Genomic DNA, 23,583 nt, shown 5'->3' with positions numbered 1-23,583 from the left:
GAGGCCTGATAAAGAAGGGTAAGACCTGTTTCGACAATATGTCGATGACGCCGTTCACTCGTTCCATTTTGTTGAGGAGTATGTGGTGCGGTGGAATACCAGCTTATGCCATGTTGGAGAAGATAAGAGTAGAGCTTCACAAATTCACCCCCGTTATCAAAGTAAAGATTTCTGATTGGGAGACCGAACTGTTTTTCAAGCATGGGTTTCAGGTGCTGGAAGATAGACAGAACATCAGATTTGCAAGCGAGAGAGAAAAAATCAGCAATATTTCATAAAGTGATCAATAAAGATCACATAGTAACGATGACCATCAATGGAGTTGTGCTTCGTTGGTCTCCAAACATCAGTGTACAAATATTCTAAAGCATGAGAACTCATAAGAGAAGTGGATCGAAAAGGAAAACGATGACTCTTAGTGCATTGACAGAAAACACATAAAGAGTTTTCACCCGACGAAGATCGTCGAAAGGGAAGAGAGAAATGACGAAGGACATATGAAACTGTTTTATTTGAGGGATGGCCTAGGCAATGGTGCCAGACAGCAGTGGTGGTTCGTCGATGGATGAGTGAAAGTAGCATAGGCAGAAGACACAGGTGCCGATAGTGGATAAACACCATCCTGACAGCTACCTTGAAGGAGTGTCGCCCCGTTCTCCGATCCTTCACCAAAAAATGAAACAGATGAAATTCTAAGAAAACATCATTCTCCTTGGTGAAGCTATGAACAGAAATTAAATTCTTATGAATGGACGGAACACATATAATGTTAGATAAGTTGAAGGAACGAGTGGGATGAAAAATAGTTGTAGAGCCAACATGGGTTACGCGCAAACCTGATCCATCACCGATGACAACCTCATCTGTACCATCATACTCCGAATGAATCGAGAGATTAGAGAGGTCAGAAGTTACATTGTGAGATGCTGCCGAGTCAACAAGCCATTGTTGGTTCGAAGAGGAATTGGGAGAAGCACAGTTGACAAAGACGCTATGCTTCGGCTTCACTCGACAGGTTTTGGCTGAATGGCCATGGAGATCACAGAGTTGGCAAATAATGGACGCCTTGTCATGACAAGAAGCATTTCTAGGCCTTCCAGAGGGAGAATGAGAGCTCTTGTTATGGAGAAACTGTTTGGAGTTGGAGTTTCGACGTTGAGAAGAGTTTGCAGTTGCAACCAAGGTTGCAGTAGATGCTTCCAGGCGATGGATATAGGTTTCATGACCGAGGAGCAAATCATGAAGTTCCTTAAAGGTGAGAGGAGTCTCACGTGCTCGGATTGGTGCAGCATTATCCCGATAGTCAGAGCTGAGTCCATTAAGGACATGAAGTGTAACATCGTCTGCTGAGAGGGGAGTGTCAATAACAGCGAGCTCATTAGCAATGATCTTCACAGCATGGAGAAAGTCCGTCACGGAACGAGAACCATGTTGGATGTAGGTAAGCTCCTCTTGCAGCTGCATGACTCTGGTACGAGAGCGGTTGGCATAGAGCCGAGTAAGTTTCGACCAGGCTGTATGAGAGGTTTCCAACGTTGCAATCAGTGGGATACTCGCTTCGGAAATAGATGCTAGGATTGCATGAAGTAGAAGCTTGTCCTGTCGGAACTAGAGAAGATACGCCGGCGAAAGAGACGGCGAAGCTGAGGAGGATGAAGCGGACGCATCTTCCTTTGACGGACATGGGGTTGTACTGTCGACATAACCCATTTGGTCATAGCCAACAAGAAGGGAAACAAATTGTGCACGCCATGAAGCGAAGTTGGACGATGAGAGCTTCAATGGAAGCTGGGCGGCTGCGTTGATCGAGATTAGCTGAGACATGGTGGTGGTGGGACTGGTAACCACAACAAGTGTAGCACTGGATGAATCACTAGAGGCCATGAGAGGAGATCGATTTCTTCTCGTTGGAGGAAAAAAACGTGCTCTGATACCATAAAGACTTTGTAATTTCGATATCTTTATTAATGAAGTATGTGCAGATATATAGTGGAGAGAACAACTGAATGGGAGTAATCGAAGAGATACACAGTTAGTCATATCCCTGTAGATATACATGAGCAACGGACCATATACAGGAAGATCGGATGAGAGTGTGGAAGTTAAAATATCATCCGATATCTCTGTTACACATACCACAATATGTCTTTCTCAAATAATTAATTCTCAATGATGGATCCTTAGTTCCTAAAACTGCTTTTGCAAGCACAGGGTTGATTGTTTGCGACAAAAGCACGCAACAAACTAAGGCAGAGCCAGGGGCAACGGCAATTTCAACAATCAATGCTTTATGCAAGGAGGCTTAGGCTCTCCAACTCCTAAGGAAAGAAATATTACAAGAGTCATCCTGATACATTATAAATACGAGTTGATAAAGCTAGCATACGTTGTGCATGCTCTTTTTTTTTTCCCTCGAGCAAAAGGGTGAAAAGCTTGCACCTTTCGTTTGCTTGTTTTCTTATCATTGCAAAATCAAATTAGTTTATAGATCAAACTTAGGTTTTACCATCACTTGGTCTCTTTAGAGATATCCGATAAAACAAAAATTTTCTAGCGCGTGGCGTTTGTGCTCACATTCTAATAACCCACGAAGCTATAAACGGATGGCTCCATGATCATTAAACTAGATATTTGCACAATCCATACATGCAAGTATTTGATATCGAATGGCTGCAACTACACATTAAAAGTTCACACCGAGGTGTACTATATCTCAACGAAGCTACAATACATGCATATTGGTATTTACTTAGCAACAGGTGGAGTGTAGCCAAATCAATGCCTTCCACGGTTCCACCCGCATAAATGTTTACGTTCTTGTAGATGGATTTTAAAGCTTTTATAGTCACGGAGAGATCAACTTGAATGATGCGATGTGGCTCGAGATTATAAGCTTGTATTAGTCCGGGCCAGGTGAGGCTGCAAACGACGGCTAACTTCTAGAGCCATTTTTCATTTTTTCTTTAGAACTTGTTTGGTCAATGAAATATTTTTTTAGAAAGCTGATATTTGGATATATGCTAATGAGTAGCTTTGTAATGCTAAACCTCCGAATCAGGACTGTCCTAACTAGTTAGATAAGTTATCCGAGTATATAGTATTACACGAAAAATAAATAGTTGGGTATACTTTATTCACTGCCTAGTTCTGACATGCTGTATAAACTGATGTCAAGTTTAAAGAATCTCTCCTAAGGAAAGTGCTTTTATTATTGTTTAATAGATGTCGTAGAGGATCTCTAAGCCATCTCCTACCCTAGGTTGAACATTGGACTATACCTCTTACCTGTCTTGATGGGCGAGGGCAGTCAACCAGCTCTAGCCTTCCACTAGTATAGTTGTATGGAGCCTTTTTCCATAAAAAAAAGCCAAACTAAGTGATAAGATACCCCATATCACGTTCTATTGAAAAGAGTTGGAGCAGCCTAGATAAGAAAACCCAGAAGCCACAATTTGATCTCTATATATGAGTCGAGCATGAGAAAGTAACTTTTACATATATGTTTGGCTGAAAAAAATAATAATATTTTAGAGTAGCTTATGCTGGGTTGAGCATATATATATATATATATATATACTTTCATAGAAAAATTTATAGAACATCTATTATATTTTTAATAAAAAAATTTGTTCTATTCTATCTAAAAAGTTAAATATTTTAAAAAAATACTTTAATTTTTCTTCCTCATAAATAAAAAATTTTATTTTATAAAAAATATTTTTTAAAAAATTAATTATATATATATATATATATATATATATATATATATATATATATATGTATATGTATGTATGTATATATTCTTATTTTCCATCGATCTAGCCAACCAGACGAGTCCTTGGCGGTCCACAGTCCGAAAAACTAATCGACCAGCCTGAGTTTCCAGCATACCGTCAGCTGAAACCAAGGGGCGGCTCAATACATCGCAACTCCACCATGTGCAAATTATTTACTCTCCAGTGTATATAAATCATTCTATGCGGATGCGTAGCATTACCGTCCACGTAGCTCTCGAACTCATCTCATCCGCTTATGCTCCGAATTTGTCTACCCGCTTAGGATTTTCTACGCGTCGCATTTGGACATCTCCGTGCTCAAAACGTGGGCTAAAAACCAGCTGCCCCTCCACTTCCTTCTTTCTTTGTTTTCTTTTTTTTTAAAAAAATACGTAGGGCCCACACAGTCCTTTCCAAATACAAACCAGTTGGTCCTCTCGATGGCTTCACGTCAGGGAAGGGATGGGTGTTCCTTCGGAGTTGAGAGACGCTTGGGCGAGCAGGAGGAAACCTTCTGCGATCGCTTCTCCTAACGAGCCGACTGCCCTCCATTCCAAGAGCTCCGTAAGAGGTCGGTCGGTCGCATAAATTTCTCTATTATTTTCTTTTTTGGGGATGAAAAATAAAGTTCTCTATTCATTAAAACAAAAATTGTCCTGATCCCTTTGCTTTCCATTCTCCAATTTGGTAAATCGAATTCTACTTTGCCCGGAGAAATCACTGTAAAGTTCCTCCGTTTTGCTAATAAAACCAAAATAATCGTATTTCAAATATTGATCTGATCTTAAGATCAGAGGATTACTAAATTCAATGCTAAATCCGTTTTTAATGTCGTCCCCTCCATCAAATCTCTGTCACAAACAGCACTTCCTTTTACGCCTGTTATTAGCTACTAACCTCGTGATCAAAGCCAAACGATTAGGCATTGCAACATGAGTCACTACATAACATGAAAAAAGGGGAAAAAAAGGATCATATTTCCTTTTGAACAGAATGGATAAGGGTGTTCCCCGCCATTTTTTTTTTTTTGTATTTCATCTCTTGATTGCTGCTGCAAATTTCATCTCTTGTTTAATTCTTTGTTCCACAGAAGCCGTTCGGTCAGGAATTAAGACAGCCTTAATTACAGGTTCCGTAGCTGCTGTGCCAACGGTAAGCTTTTTCCTCTTCTATTCATGTCATGTTAGTTGTTAAGGAATATGTGATCTCTAGTTTTCCTTGCTTTCAATTCGATCATTGTCACAAATATTGGAGTATAAGGAAATGAGGAAACGGGTTTCACTTTGGCTATTCAGGCTCTTTTTCTGAAAGAAATAATTCTGGCATGAAGGTTTTTGATTTTTAATAGGCTGCTGCAATCTTTGTTTTACTTGTATCTAATTCTATTATATGTTTCAGTTGGTTGGCTGTCGTGTTATTCCATGGGCTAAAGCTAACCTTAATTACACTGCACAAGCGCTCATCATATCATCAGGTAAGTTGCGCAGGAGATACTTGAGTTTTTTCCTGGCATGATTTGTCAACACCTTCAGTGTAATGTGATTTAAAGCATGATTGTTTCGGAAAGTTAAAAAGAGTAGGAATGCCACCATTTGCTGTTATGTTGTTGGCTAGTTATCTTCCATTATTTTCTTACTTTGATTAAAACATAATGAATGTGCTTGCTTTTGCATTTTCGACGTATGCGAAGCTATTTTGTGTTGGCTGTATATCTCTTCTGACTATCAGCAAGATTTGGATGGATAGGATGGAGCCATGTCAATGTCCTTCAAATATGTCTCCTTTCATTCCAGACATACTAAGGAACCTGGTTTTTATCTAATTGTGGTGTCATATGTTTGACGGCTAAGGTTTATGATGTATCATTTGATGCCGGCAAAATCTGGAAAATTGATATCTGCTGAATGACCCAAAAAGATTCAAGGCAAAGTAGAATCTGAGTACCAAACCAAGAAACAAGCCTAGAAGGTGGTCCTGTTGATCAGTGAAAGCTCCTGAAGCTTAGGAACACCAATAGATCCTCATAAATATGTCAAGCCCTTTAGGCTATTAAAAATGTCCCTTTTGCTTTTTCCTAAAACTCCTGCGGCTATTTAATTGACCATGATTAATTTTTATCTAGCTAACCTTCAAAAGCCATTCTTTTTCTGTGAAAAAAATAAGTATTGCTTAACTGTCCAACCAAAGAATGGCTGTCTGCAGAACTTTTGCTCCAGATTATATAGGGTCTTAACTTCAGACAGCCTCCAACTCCATTTTTGAATGAACCTCAAAATTACGGGTCACTCAAATTGGAATGCCAGGAGGTTTGCAACAGTGACTTGATGGGTGATTTATTTATATAGAGTCTACCAGTGAGCCATTTAGGCCTTCTACTGTATATCTTCACCACCAGACTTCAATAGAAAATTATCAATACCGTTGTCATTCACATAGTAATTCTAAGTAAACAAAGTGTATTTCTAACAAAAAAAGTTTAAAATGTTTGGCATGTTAAAAGAACTCAAGGATTTTGAAATAATATTTATTTGCAAAAAACACCCATTTAACTTGAAGTGATCATTGACATAGCTAGGTTTCATTTTGAGTTAGAATTTCTATTTTCACTGGAAAGGACAGATTTACCTTTTCAGCTTGAGCTGAATCATCTGTGAATTTTAGAGATACATGTCTGCCTGTACAGCGAGTCCTGTTCTGTCTCATACTGCTAAGATATTACCTAAGAATTTGTTTTCTAATGGTACTGCGTTCTGTTCTCTCTATCATGTTAAGATATCACCCTAAAGCATTGTTTCCATGTTACTGTTAGTTGGCGAGTATACTGATTGCTGTACGTTAATATCGATGTTTAAGTCTTACCTTTAGCACCATAAGTCCACGTGTTAGGTTTCCCCAAGTTTGCAATGCTTTCTTTATTGAAGTGTGTTAAAGACTATTCCTGCATCTATTCATTCCAAGCACTTGCAAACTATGCTTTAATCCGAAAGCAGAATGTTATGGAGCTTACTTGAAACTCCTCGTTATGCAGCTTCCATTGCTGGATTCTTCATTGCTGCTGATCAGACTATTCTAGAGAGTGCAAGGGAAAATTCATTCCAGAAGTATGATAAAACAACTTGATGGGTTCTCTTCCCCTTGGCGTGGTCGTTACTGCTAGGAGAAATCGACCTGTTTTCTCATTTCAATGCATTTCATATCTAAGCTTGTATCTGAGATTATGCTTCAACCAAACCAGTTTGCTGTTCACATCCTTACCCTCTGAATTAATGAATTATGCTGCCTTATGTTCTTTCTATCTTTTTCTTTTGGTTACTGTATTTGGCTCTTATCGACCACCTTTGTTTATTCATTTTTGTGAGTTTCTTTTGTTTTCCTCTTCCTCTTTACAACACCAAGTTGTTAGATGGTAACACGAAGATTTTGTCTTCATCAAGTACAGTGATATTCTGCTTGTCTGCTAAATATATGTATGCTAATATGCACATATGTCATCTTGTTGTCAGGACTGCTGATTTCTTCAGTTATAGTCAAGTTGTTTAACTTCCATTTGCCTGTCTGAGGCTGATACTTGGGATAATGGAAGAATTCATTAATCCGTGGCCGTAATAATGGTGAGCTTTGTTAGTTTATCAGTAGTGATGGTCATCCTATGTATCCACAGATGCAACAGGCCGAAAAAATTCTTTAAAATGTTAAAAAGATGCCATGGTCACATCTGATTAGGTATTACAAAGCATAATCTAAGAGGGTTAGAGGCGCTGGCATGGGATTCAATGTTCTTGTGTATTGTAGTGGTGTTGGAGCAAGAAAAAGTGAGTTGCGTCCCATCCAGAGATATTGTTCGTTTTGAAAAAGAGCTCCCACTTTTTCAGGATGGTGTTCCCCTTCACGGCTTTGCCCTTTAAAAGGCGCCTCTAGGAGGAAGGAGTGTTACTTCTTCATTTAAGGTATAATCCTTTCCACTACTCCATCGATGTGGGAACTAAAAATTTTGTGGCCCCTTTTTAACACCCCTAACACTACCCCGAGTGGGAAGGATTGTGCAGGGGAGGTCCACGCACCCAAGGGCGCCTTATCTATTGGAGCAGGAAAAGTGAGTTGCGTCCCTTTCAGAGGTATTGTTCGTTTTGGAGAAGAGCACCCATCTTTTCAGGGCGGTGTTCCCTCTCACGGCTTTGCCCTTCAAAAGGCGTCTCTGGGAGGAAGGGGTGTTTGTCTCTTCCATTTAAGGCACAATCTGTTCCACTCGGAAGGTAATATTAGGGGTGTAAAGGGAGTCTACAAACTTTTAGTCCCATATCGGTTGAGTAGTGAAAAGAATTGTGCCTTAAAATAGAGGAACAACACCCCTTCCTCCCAAAGGCGCTTTTTGAAGGACAAAGCCGTGAGGGGAAACACTATCCTGGAAAGGTGGGTGCTCTTTTCCAAAGCGGACAATATCTTCTAGGTGAGACGCACGCAACTCACTTTTTCTGCTCCAACACAATATATCTAAATCTTGATTGAAGTATGGCACCCCTAATCCTTGTGGCCTCTCCTCTGACCCCTACTACCCCATCGGCTCCAATGCACCCCGCCCTCACCCTGAAACCCTTGTCCTTGTCCTTGGCCCTCGCCTTCCTGCATCTGCCTGTCCTCCTCCGCTTCGACCTCTCCACCATCAAGTAGCTCCACTTATCCAATTTTACCATGCCCCTCGCCGCTATCCTCTATGGATCTAACACCATCACTAGATCCGCCACCATCGCTGATATCTCCCTCCTACCTTTCTACAAGGAAAGGGGACCACCACCACCACCGTCCCGGCGCACCTGCTGGCAGTGGGCGAGCATGTTGAGGATCATCGCCGGTCACAGTTGCAAATATGATGTTATTAACTTTTACGTTAGGTTTCGGCCTGGATTAGGTTGCGGACAGGAGTAGGTAAGTGGTGGTGGGCGTTAACCATTGTTTAGTAATTTATTTTAATACCCTTTCCAAAGGAATGCCAGGATCCATCCTAATGTCTTGATAAAAATACTGTAAAAGTGCACACCCAGCAAGATCCATAAAGATTTCGCTGCTTTTATGTCAAAATGAAATCAAGAAATGATAAATTTTACGTGCAAAATGCTAAGATAAAAGAGTAACAACAGCAGTACCCAACAATGGGCTTTATTAATTATGATTTTCGTGCTATTTGGCATTTTCGTTAGCCCCATTGACCGATTGGGGGCGGTGTGTTAGGCGCACGGTGACCGGAGGTTGAAATTTAAAAAGAGCGAACTGCCGTTAGGAGTCTCTTCCAACCAACGGTGGTGATGGTGGTGGGGCCGCTTGCGTGACACGTACGGCTGCCAGCTAATCTTTCCTCTGACAAGAGTTAGGAGACGGATCCGTTAGGTTTGGTGGTTTTGAAATCCGGACAGCTTTGTAAGGAGTTTGCTTCCGAGGCATCAGCTTGATGGACGTGTGGCTCAAGGAAGAACAAGCGGGCAACCCAACTAAGCTCCTGTTTACCCCCTAACAAGCGATCATCACCGGAAACCCCAACTCCTCGTCATTTCAAAGTGAACTTCGATAGTAAGTATGCTAATAGAGGAGATAGAGGAGAGACGGAGTTTGTGATCCGCGAGCACAACTTCAGATTGATTGCCGCAGGAAAGGCGGTGCATTGTGGCACGACCAGTTATATGAGCGGAGCTCAGGGCGGCATGAAAAGGCATCATCTATGTGAGGAAGTATTTTAGGAGCTAGTGAGTTCACTCTGAAAGAAGACTTTGCTATGGTGATCAAATTGGATTTGGGATGCTGAGCGATAAGCTGACGGCTATCCTCTTCTTAGAGATATACAATAGATAGTAAGAAACTGTGATTCTTTTCGAGCTACTTATATGTACTAAAAGACGAACAAAGCAACTGATTGAATTATCTTTTTTGCTGCCTATTACTGTGAATAGGTCTCATAGACATAAACTGATACTGCACCTAATCTTTATGCCATGTAATATATCTTGACTTGGAAGAGGTCTCATAGATGTGAACTGATTGGTTAAGGTGAGGGTGCAACTGTTGGAAAACATAATAAAAAAAATAATAAAAATACCGGGTCAGATCCAACCCGGACCCAACTTAGCTCCTACTGACACAAGTCTGCCACGTGTCCAAGATCCGGCGGTGGCCAAACCCAACGGATCCGGGTTTTATGCATTTATTTTAATTTTTCGTTGCCAGGGGAAGTATTTTATCAGGGAACAAAGGACTGGGGTCATCGGTAGTTTGAATTTATTATCGAGCTGTCTCTCTTCGTCGAAAAGTCGCTGCTTCCTTCTTTATTTATCTTTTAAAATTTCTCTTCGGCTTTTCCGGTTTTTCCAATCCCAGTCTCCTCCGTCTGCACGCGCTCTCTAGTGCCCCCCCCCCCTCTCTCCTCGATTAAACCCTAGAAAATAGCCAGGATTCGACGCCCTCGCGAAATCCTAGATCATGAAGGGCCCGAAGCCGTTGAAGCAGCTCAAGGTCGCCGTGCCGGCTCAAGAAACCGCTGTCGACAAGTTCTTGTAAGCATTCCTCCAAGATTCTTCTCTTCCTCCGTTTCTTTCGAGAGATCCAAGTTAAGTTTTTTTCCCTCCCTTCCGAGTTTTCGTTGGCTGAAATTGGCGTTCAAAATCGAGTCGAAGCTACTCTGTTCTTTCAGGATTCTTTAATGGCTTGCCAAATATGGCCCGATCAATTTTTCAAGATTCTTTATGGGTTTGATCGTGAGAAAATTGGGGATTTTGGGATTTCAGGACAGCGAGCGGGACTTTCACGGACGGTGACTTGCGGCTCAATCAGAAAGGGTTGCGGTTGATCTCTGAACAACCCGAGAGTCGCGTAAGCTCATCTTGATTTCTTTTTTCTTTTCCTGAATTATACTTGAATTATCTTTTTTATTGTTTAACTTTCAGTGCTGCAGCAGCATAGAGAGAAGTTTGTGCTTTGAAATTATTACATTAGATTCTCAAGTCCTGCAGAGTTCTTTATGCCGACATCACGATTTACAAGCACTTTTAACTATGTTATCAGCTCGATCGTAGGAATCAGCACAAATCTTGAAGTTTTATGTATTCTTCCTAGACCTTCTTCTCATTTTTGATTTTCCTCAAGCGCTGTCAAGACTAGTTTATAACTAGTAATTTAGCAAAGAATAGTATAGGTTATAAGAAAACAGCATGCTCTGGACTAGTTGCATGAAAAAATTGAATAATGGTGAGACGGTATCAGGATTGTAAAGAAGCAAGTGAGAGAATTTCACGTTATGATCATACTGACGAACTATCCTTTTGCACGTTTGGAGTACAAAGATGTTAGGTAGCGTCCAAATGAAGAAAAAATGATGCCTAGAGAAGATTATATGATAAAAATAAAACCAGATAAAATAACAAACTGTTGAAGGTTGGTTACTGAGAGCAAAACTTTATGTGGATAATGGCTGAACCAAATCAATGTCTGCTGAAAGAAAAGGCAAGGGATGGAAGTTCAGTTATAATCATGTCTACTGGTAAGCAATACTTTGGTGGATTCCAGAATGCAAAGCATCGAGAGAAGAATACAGAAAAACTCACACTATATACTTATTTTTGATATGAGACAACTAGAGAATTGTATAAGAGAGTACCCATTGCTTCATTCATATTGGAAATCTTAATATCATGATTAACAAATTTTTTAACATATAGAATTTGACACCAATTAAATTTACTTATCTATTTTTTTGGGATAATATGCTACATAATATCTTGCATTTGCTTTGTTATCATACAGAATTCGACTCCAATTTAATTTACTTATCTGAATCTTTTTGGATATTATGCTTCACAATATCTTGCATTTGCTTTATTATTGGGTACTTCTGAAGAGCGAATTTGGAGAAGAATAATGTGCTTAGTACATGGCTATTATTGCCTCTATTTTTATGTTATTTGTGGTTGCTAAAGAAAACAATAAAGTTTAGACTTTTATATCATGCCTGTTGAGTGCAAAGTAGGTAACAGCATAAAAATCCCAAAATTTTAGGACTAGGAGCGATGGGGGCCTCTTTGATCCTCTAGAGCTATGATCCTGTCCTTTAGCATAATACCATAATTAATGCATTGATTTCATTTTGTTCTTTGAACTTGATTTTTTATCATTGATAGCTGGTTTCAGAAGTCAATTTCTTGTGATGCTTGGAGTCTTCAAAGATAAACTAAAAATTGCTAACTGGTGCATGTTGCTGGATCATCTAAATTGGCTGGCAGGATGTTGTATCAATATGATCGAGACAGATACTAACATTCATCTATTTTTGAACCTTGCCATCATTTATACTGTAGATTATGGTACATTGTACTGGCCCAAACCGGACGGTATAGGGTGTATCGTACTGGTTTGGTACCGGTACTTGGTATGGATGGCGTACCGAGTGACAGTATAGGGTGTACAGTACTGGTTTCATACCGGTATCTGGTACGGGTGGCGTACCGACACTCGGTACGTCAAAAAAAAAAATCGTACCATACCATACCGACACTGTGCTAGTGTGGCACCAGTATGGGGTTCGGTACTGAGATGGCGAACCTTACTACAAACACTGCAATTTTAGTTTGATTTGCTTTGGTAAAAAGTGGATGAAACATCTTCATATTGACCATGCCTTTTTGAAACTTGAACATTAAAGTAATCAAGCTTAAAAGGGTTTTTGGTTGATCTTTTATTTTTCTTCCTTCTCTATTTTCTATTGTGCTTTGTAGCCTTTAAATTCTGATTCTGTGACTCTCTAGCTACTTAGTTTTTCTTTAACTTATATTTTTGTTACGATGATAGTTATATATGTTCTACAAATGTCTAGTGCATAGAGTAGTGCCAATGATGTGTAAAGAGCTTTCTCTTATTAGATAATTGACTAAATTTGTACAAAATGATGATTAAAGGCTACATCAATGTCAGAGGAAGATTGTATAAGCCCGATGATTTGATTCTTTTGAGCTCTTCTATCAGATTTACTCTTTAAATGCCACCTTTGACATTATGCTTATAGGTGTCACTGATTCTGGCTTAGCAAATTCTCCGCCTATCTTTTCTTAGTAAAAATATGCACTTCCAAATTTTATAGTTTTAAATTTTAATGCTATTTTTACAATGCATGGATAGTTGGATAATAAATAGAGTTCAGGATAATATGTTTACTGTAGCAAAGTGGGAATGTTAATATGGATGTGTTAATAGAATAGATTGAGAAATTAGTGTACTAGAGGAGCTGTTGGAGTTGCAAAAATTAAGGATGAAGTGATGGAGAATCTGTTTAAAAGTTATGGGTGCATACAGTGAAGATTTAAGATGGCTCCAATAAGAAGAGGAACTTTAGTTTGGAAGGATGTAGGAGAAGAGAAGGTTGTTTGAAGGATGTAGGAGGGAAGATCTAAGGTTACATGGATGGAGATTGTGAAAAAGGATATGAAAAGCTTGAAACAAAATTAGAGGTGCCCCTAGATAGGAAATCTTGGTGAATAAAGATCCAAAAAAAGAGACACAAAATAATTGGAATAACGCTTGATGGGTATGGTTATGACTTTATGCATGCATAGATGCAGGTTCGATGTTAACTTGATAGCTTTCTTGTTTCGGTTCAAGTGAAATTTCTAGTTATCCATAATTTTACAATTAAAAAAGGTGTTCCAGTGCACGAGGCTTTTGCCGTTGTGGGGTCTGAGGAGGGTCAGATGTACGAAGCCTTTCTCCCACATGTGGAGAGTCTATTTCCATGTTTCAAACCCACGATCTCCATGTCACAATGGAGTAACCATACTGTTGTGCGAAGGCTCATCCTCATCCATAGTTATAGATAAAATATTTCCAAAATCAATTAAATTGTATTTGGCACGGGCTTCAATCTTTATTAAGCTTGAACTCTTCGTTTTACTTTTTTTAGATCCTATCCATAACATTTATCACTTGTATCTATCTATTCTGAAGCAATCTTTCATTTTTCTTTTCTTTGTCCTTTTGCTGATATTTATCTTTATGGTCGGTTTTTACCTTCTCAGATGCGGCAACCAGATGTTAAGGAGGAGGATATGCAGTTCTTGTTGGAAGACCTTGAGGCCGTTAAAGTTATTGGGAAGGGGAGTGGAGGTGTTGTTCAGCTTGTGCGGCACAAATGGTTGGGAACACTGTATGCCCTAAAGGTATAGAAGTAATAATGATGTTTATATCTAATATCTTGTTTACCTGTTTCATGTATATTGGAAGAGAGCGTGTAACTTTATAGGAAAATAAGAATAAGGGAAGGATTAGTAGATTCTCATCTGAAGGCATTAATCAGTTCATTCTCATCCCTGTCTTTCTGCAATATTCGGTCTCTCATTATTTACAGAGTGAGATTGAGCTAACCATAGGGTATATTCTTGTATATATTATAACTCTGTGGCCAGACAATTTTACTAAAGCAATAACATCCTTTATCTCAGTATTCTTAATTCCAGCCAACCAAATCTATCGGTATCTTCTATCTTTCAAGAAAAGGCTTCCTTTTAGAAGAGTAAACTGGATGAGGTTCATGAAGTCCTGACAAATAATAGGACTGGTCAGCAGCTAGATGGAGGGTAAGACCTGCAAGATTTTTCCGGACGCTGTTACAGTGGATTTCAAACTGCTGCTCTCATGCAATTCTGCCACAATATCTCTTTGTAGAGTGGAAGAATATGTATAATATTAATCTTGGTATGATTTGAATGTGGAATTACCTATTAGCCCTCTTGGCTCTATCCTTAGTTCATTAACAAAGGATATGCAAACGCACTAGGAGACAGTGCTTGCCTGACACTTGCACGTATTATGGCTGCTTTAAAGATTTCTGGCTGGTCTTAGTAATCAGTGGGAAATTAAGGCCTTGAATTCATATTTGTTTTTCCCAAATAGCATTATGTAGGACACAATGAATTGATGGTAAGACATTGCATTTTGCAGGGCATTCAGATGAATATTCAAGAGCCAGTTCGTAAACTAATAGTTCAAGAGCTTAAAATAAATAAAGCATCACAGTGTCCGCATGTTGTTGTTTGTTACCATTCTTTCTACCATAATGGCGTAATTTCTCTTGTCTTGGAATACATGGATCGAGGATCTCTGGCTGATGTAATTAAACAAGTGAAAACAATCCTTGAGCCATATCTTGCAGTTGTTTGCAGACAGGCAAGGATAATTTACAGAACTACAATATGTATGCTTCGATGCAGCTGGCGGCTCATAATGTGTTCAATAACAACATGTTTTCTCTTTGGCGTTCAGGTTTTGAAGGGTTTAGTATATCTGCACCATGAAAGACATGTGATTCACAGGGACATAAAGCCATCAAACTTGTTAGTAAATCACAAAGGTGAGGTAAAGATAACGGATTTTGGAGTGAGCGCGGTGCTTGCTAACTCCATGGGTCAGCGAGATACATTTGTAGGCACCTACAATTATATGTCGGTATGTTGATCTGCTATCTGATAATCCTCTTGTTAATTCCATGATGTGACTATTTTATCACTTCTATTAACTTTAATCATTCTAGTATTTTGTTGCCTTTTCCTTCAAAACATAGTTGACCTTAGAAACTGATATTACATCATTGTTTTCCATTTTTGCTACCAGCCTGAGCGGATCAGTGGAAGCTCATATGATTATAAGAGTGATATATGGAGTTTGGGCTTGGTAATACTCGAGTGTGCTATAGGCCGCTTTCCTTATATACCATCTGAACAAGAGGAAGGTTGGCCAAGCTTTTATGAGCTTTTGGAGGCTATTGTAGATCAGCCACCACCTTCTGCCCCATCGGATCAATTTTCTCCAGAGTTTTGTTCGTTTATATCAGCTTGGTATGTCATTGTTCTTGTATCAAGCCGTTTTATTGCTTTTATTGCATTGTCGCATGCTATCATATGGCTGATCCTTTTACATTCATATTATAATAAAATTTTACTACTATGGAGCATGTTAATTTTCGCTTTTCAGTTTTTACAAATTATTCATGTAGAGTTTTTCTTATGCTGATTTTAACCTTAAAAAATAGAATAGAAGCATGCACCTAAAAAATTTCAATGATTGGTCATATCACATTTTCTTTATTTTATTACTACTTGTTTCTTTTTTCTTTTTTTTTTTTTAATATCAGGCGTCATCATAGCTGATGAACATCAATTGAATCTTATCTCTCATTTTCTTTGAGAATCATTAAATGTTTGTTTTCTTTTTTGATATGGAAAATGGAATTAAAGTCTGTTTGTAAAATGGGATGAATGTTAGACATGTTGGTAGTAAAGGCATTTTTTAATCTATAGAGGACCATATCTTTCTGTTGAAATTATTGCTACATGCTCTATCAGTTAAAAATCTTAGGGCTCGTTTGGTTCGCGGGAAGCATTTTTCCTCCTAAGAATATGATTCCTGGGAAACAAATTCCTAGGAAGAGGATGCCTAGGAAAGTACTTTTGGCAAGTTTGGTTGACCATAGAAAAGTGACAAATTTCCAAAGTGCTTATGTTTGGTTGGCCATCCACTTTTCTGAAAAAGTTATGTATAATTCCTACTATGCCCTTAATAAAAATTAGGTTTTTAATGCCTCTTTAATTCTACTTTAATGCTGAAGGGCTTTTTTGAAAAAAAATAAAAATGGAGTGATTCCCGCCTCATGAAAAAGTAACTTTTTCATGTTTCTCCTGGGAAAGACTTTTCCATGAAATGTGGAAATCATATTTCCATAGGAATACAACTTTTCCGTCTCTCCCCTTTGAAAACTCCAACCAAACAAGAGGATCTCATTACTTTCCCGATGACCACACTTTCCCCCCTTCTTTTCCCGCAAACCAAACAAGCCCTTATAGACATCTACCAAAAAAGAAATGCACTTAAAAGGATTTACCAAGTTTCCATGATATACGCCTGCCACCTTCATTTTACTCTGCATGCTTAGAGATTAGTGGAAATGATGGCTCTTCAAAGGCAATGTTTTGCTATATAAAGAAGATGTTTTCAGCATATTAATATTGAAGGCTCTTCACATCCTCTCTGATCAATGATCTCTTGCTCTGCGACATTTGGATTGCTCCATTGCTCCATAATGACATTGTTTTTCTTCAGGCTTCACTAAATCTGCAAACACTGTCAGATTTTATCCCTTGTATGTTTTATAAGGCGAGTTGAAAAGGGTAGCGGTCCTGCCTGTACATTCTTCTGATTTAAATTGCTCATCTTGATTGTCCGTAAGCCTGTTTTCCTCGTGGAGCTCTGAATGCCATCTGTTCGAATCATGATCATGGCAAAAAATCCTTTCATCTCTTATTAAGTACCCTTAACTGTCGGGTTATACCATTATGCAAGTTGAGCCTCTTCTTGAAATCCTGAGGTCTTGGGCATACTTGAATTGATCTGGTACTTCAAAGATTTGATTCAGACATAGAAGAGCAGATTTTAGAATATGTTCGTACTGTTTTTTGATGATGGCAATCGAAGCAAATACAAGAATACAGCCACACTGAGGTAGCTCATATTTTTATGTGACTTAGGGTTACAATTTTGCACTTCACACTTTTAATTAACACTTAATATATTATAATACTTCTTCCTAATTCCATTTATAGAAACCCTCCAATAGTTTGGAATCCATATGATCCTTGGCATCTATCTAGTCTTGGGCTATGGTGATCAAATATGTCTTGTTGTATTTGTTTGAATAATCAACTTCCTCTCTAAATGAGGGATTTAACATATTTATAAATATAAAGCATCCTTTCAGATTCTGTTGTCGAGGGATTTGAGCCATTCAACCTCATAATGTTTACCATATTATTAGATGAGAAGCTTGAAACCCTTGTTGAAACATACTTGGAAACTGACTCAAATGCAACCTGTGATAAATATTTATGAGATGCTCTGGAGTCCCCTATCTCCTTTTAGCAGTATATCTGAATTTTTTTTTTAAAAAAATTCTCATAAGATACATGAAGTCGTTCATAGAGTGCAGCTCTTGGTGGTCTCTCAAAGAATCATCTTAGTGATGTGATTAGACATTTAAGAGTCCTTGCACGTGGACCACCATTTACTGAAAGTTTCATACAAGTACACATCATCGAATGAGTTAATCTTTTCTGACTTAGACCTGTCATAATGCCTTTTAAAATAATCTAGGAATAATAAATCTGTTATTTTATCAGTTTTGGTGGACTCATTTATTTAAGAAATTTTTGTCGTATTATTATCTGTCTTGACTCGTGACTAGCTTCTCTCAATTATAGGTAGTTAATGAAATTAAAACAGTTAAATTTACAACTCTACTATCTTGACTGTGTGCTTGCGCGTGCATGTGTTTATATGCCCTTTTTGTGTTTTTTTTTTATCAGCATGCATGCATAGGCCTGTCGGTGTGTGTGGCTACTCAGTTCCTTGAATCAACACCATACATATGTCTTTTAATTTATCTGCATTTAAATTAAATATTCCGAACCAGATTCCTGCAGATGTCTATGAAGTACTTTTGGGTCGTCAACATGCATACTTATTTCTCTCAATTTAAATCAAATGTACTGAATTTGATTCATCTGAATGTTTTTGCAATTTGTGATGTTTTCTGAATCTGCACCCTTTTTTTTCGTAAATGCAAGTTTAATTTATAAACTTCTACACAGTTTTTTCTTTGGATCATCACCTGTGGCAGCAACATTTAACTAGCAGGACTTACCCCATACATATGGGTTGGCTTAATTGATCATCGTTAGGCGACGTATCTCAAAACTTAGAAAAACTGTGGCTTTTTGGCAAATCTTAATATTGCTTAAGTTATATCAATCATACTCTAGCTGTGCTCTATCTAATTGGACATTGTAGATTCAAATGAAGTAGTTGTTATTGCTTTTTTATTCTGTTTTTGTGCTGCAAGTTCTACCACAGTATATTTTACCCCTCATTGAAGGCATATGATGTGGGGAAAAAAAAATTATTCCTTCTGTTCTGTCTCGTGTGCAGCATACAAAAGGATCCTCATGAAAGAATGTCGTCTTTGGAGCTCCTGGTTAGTATCATTTTCAGTTTTTGCGGCAATTTTTATCTTAAACAATTTTAATGTGCTTCTTACTGAATCGCTTCACCTGGTTCCAGAGTCATCCATTCATCAAAAAGTTTGAGGACAAAGACATCGATCTAGCAATCCTTGTTGGCAGCTTAGATTCTCCTGTAAATTTACCTGGTGATGTGTAATTATGTGATGGTCTCTACATACGCATTAAAGGTAAAATAAAAACCGGGAGCTAAAGATGCTGCAAGTTCACTTTGCCCTCCTTCAGTCTCTGGTTTGTTGCTGCTCCAGTCAAAATCATGCATATACTTAGTTTTCCTCCAGCAAAGAGCTATTAAAATCCATACTGCAATTTATGCGGATCGAACCATGGTCGAGACCGGCAATTTATATTCCAATCAAACGCAAAACATCCGAGCGGTGGTGTATTAATTTATCAGACTGGAACTTCTGAGTGCGGCATAAGAAATTTCTCATGTTTCTTGTTGCGCTGAACTTGTTTTCTAATCTATTATCTAAAATCCCACCATTTGGTTGTATCAGGATTATTTCATGCGTGGATCATACTCAGCGGCACCAGCTGAATGTTTTTTTCGGGTGATGATTTCTTAGTTGCTAAATCATTCTATTACTGGCCTTTGTCTCCTGCTACATCTAGGAGAATGGTAACTTAAGGCAGGCGATACAGCGAAACCATATCCAATGAAACAAAAGGCGATCCTATGTGCTCGTGAATTGTTGGCCCATCCTTAGACATTACGGTAACCTGGACTGAGATGGAGGATTCAATATGGTCGGTACTCCTTTCATTTATGGTCCTACCGCCAGGAAAAAATGTCACGCCTCGGATCCGGATCCGTGATACGGTCGTGTTATTGCCGACTACTGCTCACAATAGCATGCAGCCTCGTACATGGTCAACAGATAGTCAAAAGCAGTCAAACTTACATATATCAAAATGTAGGTATTACAACATACTGGTTTATATAAGGTACAGAGCTTCTACACAGTTTATGTACACAAATATGTTCATATCACCCAAATAAGGAAGCCCTGTTACAAAAGAAAAATGCTCCTAGCGGCGGTCACTGGTGGGGATCTGAAAAAAAAACATAAATGCACGGGTATGAGCTACACAGCTCAGTAAGTGGTTCTGCATAATCTTATCGGATCAACTACCATATCGATCATATTTAATCAGGATTTGAGAAGCTGACATGTATACTACTCAATAAATCATTATAATAAAATATTCATGCTGAGTAGATAAATCAGTATCCTACATTATAAAGGAATCTTGTAACATGCATATATAAAGAAAATCGTGCCACCGGCACCGGCGATCATACTCTCAGATGCTACTGCGAAGTCATTCTCGGCCACTGGCGGGGCCAAGCTCAGTTATTAGGCGGCCACTGGCGGGGCTGGCTCAGTCATTCTCGGCCACTGGCAAGGCCGGCTCAGTTGCATTCGATCAGTAGCTCTTAAGAGTTCGTAGATAATACTTCTTATAGGTGGTACCTCATGGATGCTACGGCGAATTCATTATCGGTCACTGGCGGGGCTGCTCAGTTATTAGTCGGCCACTGGCGAGGCTGGCTCAGTCATTATCGGCCACTGGCGAGGCTGGCTCAGTTGCATTCGGCCCGTAGCATCGAGAACCCTTAGGTACCCCTTGCAAGATGTGCAAATAACTAGAGGCAATTCATCATCATTCTTTATGCTCATGCTAATGAAAATTATGACATGTAATTTCCATTCATCTTACATGCATCATGAAATCTACATAAGCATGATATATGGCTAACACATGCCACTCATATATATGATTCATAATTCATATCTTAGGATATAATGTAATCTACTTATTTCGAAGGCATAATGGAAATCATAAAGCACATATAATCATAACTTGTATAACAAAGCATGCCATATACATTCACCATTCACAGCTTATAATTTAGGGTACATGACCTACAATACAAGTATAACGGGTTAAATATTATGCATGATCCATAAAAGATTAGGACATGTTACTTACCGTGGTTCGCTTTCTTCCAAGTTTCTCACGTCCTAGTGACGGATCCTGAGTCACCTAAAATCACATCACAATAAGCATATTATTCCCTTTTTACTTGTCCGAATCCTACCCGAAATCTAGCCCAAGTCCAGTGCGTCCACATTGGAGCCTTTGGGGTTCAATTCACCCCAGATTGGTTCATACGGTTAATTAGCATGCTAATTGGTCAATAAGCTTAATCCCAAGCTTAATTGGGTTTAATTTCGGGTTTAGGGTCACCGTGGCCTATTTGGGCCTGAGTCAGGGTCAATCCGGGGTCAATTTGGCCTTAATTTAGTTGGTTTTGGGCTCGAATTGGGCTTGATCTATATTTAATTGGGTCTGTTAAGACCCACATCCTTAATTGGGTTCGGGCCAGGCTTGAATTGGTCTCAATTGGGTTCAGATTTCATCCAATTTGTCATTTGGGTCCGCCCAAATAGATTGGGTTTGGTTTAATTGGGTTCACTTAACCCATTTTGGGCTTTTAGGCCTAACGGTTGCGGGTTCGAGCCCAGATTCGGCCCGCAACCCGTTATCACTATTTCCCCCTTTTTTTTTCTTTTTCTTTTGGGCTTAACGGGTTGCGGGTTCGGACTCGGATCCGACCCGTGAACCCGTTATCAGAGTTTTCCCTCCCCCTTCCGGAGGCTACCGCCTATTCATCTCCCGTGCCTCCCTCTCTCCTCCGGGTCTCCCTCTCCCTCGTTCTCTCCTTCACTCTCACCGGAGGCCTCGGTTGCTCCGGCCGGCCCTTCGGCCATCCACTCCGCCTCCGGCCGAAGCAACTCTCACTCTCTCTCTCTTTCTCTCTCTCTCTCTCTCCTTTCCTCCCCTTCTCTCTCTTCTTGGTTCCGATCGAAAGCCCTAGCTATTTCAGTCGGTCCTCCGGCCTTCTTCTTCTCCTCCGGCCAGATCTACGGCCTCTTTTCTTTCTTCTCCTGCAGGCGACCGGGGAGACGAGGCTCCCCCGATCCACCGATCGAGGCGCAGTTTTGCCCCCGGAGCGCCACCGGAAGGAAGGCCGGCCCTTCCTCTTCTCCGAAGTGATGCCGGAGAAGAGGAGGGGTGCCAGGAGATGGGGTCGCGGTTGGATCTCCTCCGGGAGATCTCCCCCTGCTCCGACCATGGCAAGGTAAGGCCGCAGTCCGAGGATGAAGCCTCTACGGTCCGGTGAGTCCATTTTCTTTTCTTTTTCATCATTTTTTTTTTTCTTTCCTTGGTCCTTCCTTCCGGCACCACCACCCCTTGCCGGAGAGGAGGTGGTGGTCCGGTCTGGGCTGGCGGCCCTGTGGCCGCCTCTGTTGCCGTCCCGGCCAGATCCGGCGGCCCGGGTTGCCCCCCGAACCCCAGGGTACCCGCGGCCGAGGCCGCGGTGTCCGGTTCGTCTGCAGGCTGAGCCCGGTTGGGTTCGGCCCGAGTGGTCATCGAGTACGCGGCCTGTGAGTCCGGCCCGACCCGGGGCTTGTGGGTTTTTCTCCTTCTCCTGTGCCGGCCTCCTCCCCTATGTTTCACTGTTGACACAGAGGGGGAGAGCACCCCACAGAGGGGTTTCTTTACTTCTGTTAAACCCTAACCCTAAAAACTCCTTACCTTGGTCAGTTGCAGTCGGGCAGTGCTTCCTCCCTAGTAGTCCCTCCTTTCTCAGAGCTTCAGGGTTTCTTTGCCTTCGGTTCCAGGGCTTCGGCTCTCTCTCTCATTCAGTGTTCTAGGGGGTCTGTGACTTGGGGTTGCCGCAGAGGCTTAAAAAATTTGTTTAAGGGATGAGACCTCCTCTGAGAGGTCCCATCCTCTCCTTCCCTCCTTGCTCCGGGACTATCAGCCGCCCCCCCGATCTCAGGCGCACCGGAATCGGCTGCCAGCAGGGGGGTTGAGGTGGCGGCTCCAGGTTCTGCATGGCTGGGGGTCCCTCAGTGAGGTCCCATCCCCCCTGCCCTCTTAGCTCCGGGAGCTTCCAGCTGCCCCCCCTTGCTCTGCCGTTGCGTCTGGCCTTGCCACGTGGGGCGTGAGGTGGCCCTCCCCTGTCGGCCAGTTGTGGCCTTATCCTTTTTCTTCTCAGCATGAGATGGCAACCTCTTCCCGGTTGCCACTCTGATAGTACTGTCCACAGTAAAAAGTTGGGCCCAAACCCCTAACTGGGCCTATTTCTTATTGGGCCTAGTAGGTTGTGGGCCCGGACATTACATCCTACCCCCCTTAAAATAAATTTCGTCCGCGAAATAATACATACCTCTATCTTCGAAGAGCTGGGGGTAACTTTGACGCATCTCCTCTTCAAGTTCCCAGGTGGCTTCCCGTTCGGTGTGGTTGGTCCACTGAATCTTGACATAAGGGATGGTGCGCCTCCGAAGAATCTGCTCCTTCTTATCGACGATGCGCAGAGGAGCTTCCTCATAGGTCAGGTCTTCATATATCTGCAAAGGTTCATACTGTAATATATGGCTGGGATCTGGGATGTACCTACGTAGGAGGGAGATGTGAAAGACGTCGTGTACTCCTGATAACTCCGGAGGTAGGGCCAGCTTGTAGGCGACCCTGCCCACTTTCGCAAGAACCTCGAATGGGCCGATGTAGCGGGGACTCAGCTTACCATGCCGCCCAAATCGAGTAACACCCCTCGACGGAGAAATTTTTAGGAAGACAAAGTTTCCCTCCAAAAATTCCAATTCCCTCCTGCCCTTATCAGCCCATCGTTT

General features: G+C 40.6%; 2 protein-coding genes across 2 annotated transcripts; both read left to right on the top strand.

The window, feature by feature from the left end:
- The first annotated feature begins 4,199 nt into the window (after nt 1-4,199).
- LOC103714345 (early nodulin-93-like) lies at nt 4,200-7,149 on the top strand. The gene is made up of 4 exons (XM_039125366.1): nt 4,200-4,347; nt 4,867-4,928; nt 5,175-5,250; nt 6,805-7,149. Exons 1-4 carry the CDS (start codon nt 4,239-4,241, stop codon nt 6,894-6,896), a joined length of 339 nt encoding a protein of 112 aa, XP_038981294.1. The 5' UTR covers nt 4,200-4,238; the 3' UTR covers nt 6,897-7,149.
- Nucleotides 7,150-10,099: 2,950 nt separating this feature from the next.
- LOC103714344 (mitogen-activated protein kinase kinase 1-like) lies at nt 10,100-19,376 on the top strand. Its single transcript, XM_008801551.4, has 8 exons — nt 10,100-10,315; nt 10,547-10,631; nt 13,823-13,963; nt 14,745-14,969; nt 15,066-15,248; nt 15,414-15,637; nt 18,780-18,825; nt 18,912-19,376. The coding sequence occupies exons 1-8, from the start codon at nt 10,242-10,244 to the stop codon at nt 19,008-19,010; spliced, it is 1,077 nt and encodes a 358-aa protein (XP_008799773.1). The 5' UTR covers nt 10,100-10,241; the 3' UTR covers nt 19,011-19,376.
- Nucleotides 19,377-23,583: the final 4,207 nt, after the last annotated feature.

This window comes from Phoenix dactylifera, chromosome 4 (genome assembly GCF_009389715.1).
Source record: "Phoenix dactylifera cultivar Barhee BC4 chromosome 4, palm_55x_up_171113_PBpolish2nd_filt_p, whole genome shotgun sequence".
Taxonomy (NCBI): domain Eukaryota; kingdom Viridiplantae; phylum Streptophyta; class Magnoliopsida; order Arecales; family Arecaceae; genus Phoenix; species Phoenix dactylifera.
Note: the sequence above shows the minus strand (reverse complement) of the source record. Positions and strands in the feature narration are given on the sequence as shown.

Bases quoted from the DNA above. Each gene is read 5' to 3' on its own strand.
- LOC103714345 (XM_039125366.1), top strand. From the start codon at position 4,239: ATGGGTGTTCCTTCGGAGTTGAGAGACGCTTGGGCGAGCAGGAGGAAA. The intron at 4,348-4,866 runs GTCGGTCGGTCG...TTTGTTCCACAG, and splicing joins TTCCAAGAGCTCCGTAAGAG to AAGCCGTTCGGTCAGGAATT. The intron at 4,929-5,174 runs GTAAGCTTTTTC...TATATGTTTCAG, and splicing joins CCGTAGCTGCTGTGCCAACG to TTGGTTGGCTGTCGTGTTAT.
- LOC103714344 (XM_008801551.4), top strand. From the start codon at position 10,242: ATGAAGGGCCCGAAGCCGTTGAAGCAGCTCAAGGTCGCCGTGCCGGCT. The intron at 10,632-13,822 runs GTAAGCTCATCT...TTACCTTCTCAG, and splicing joins CTGAACAACCCGAGAGTCGC to ATGCGGCAACCAGATGTTAA. The intron at 15,249-15,413 runs GTATGTTGATCT...TTTTGCTACCAG, and splicing joins GCACCTACAATTATATGTCG to CCTGAGCGGATCAGTGGAAG.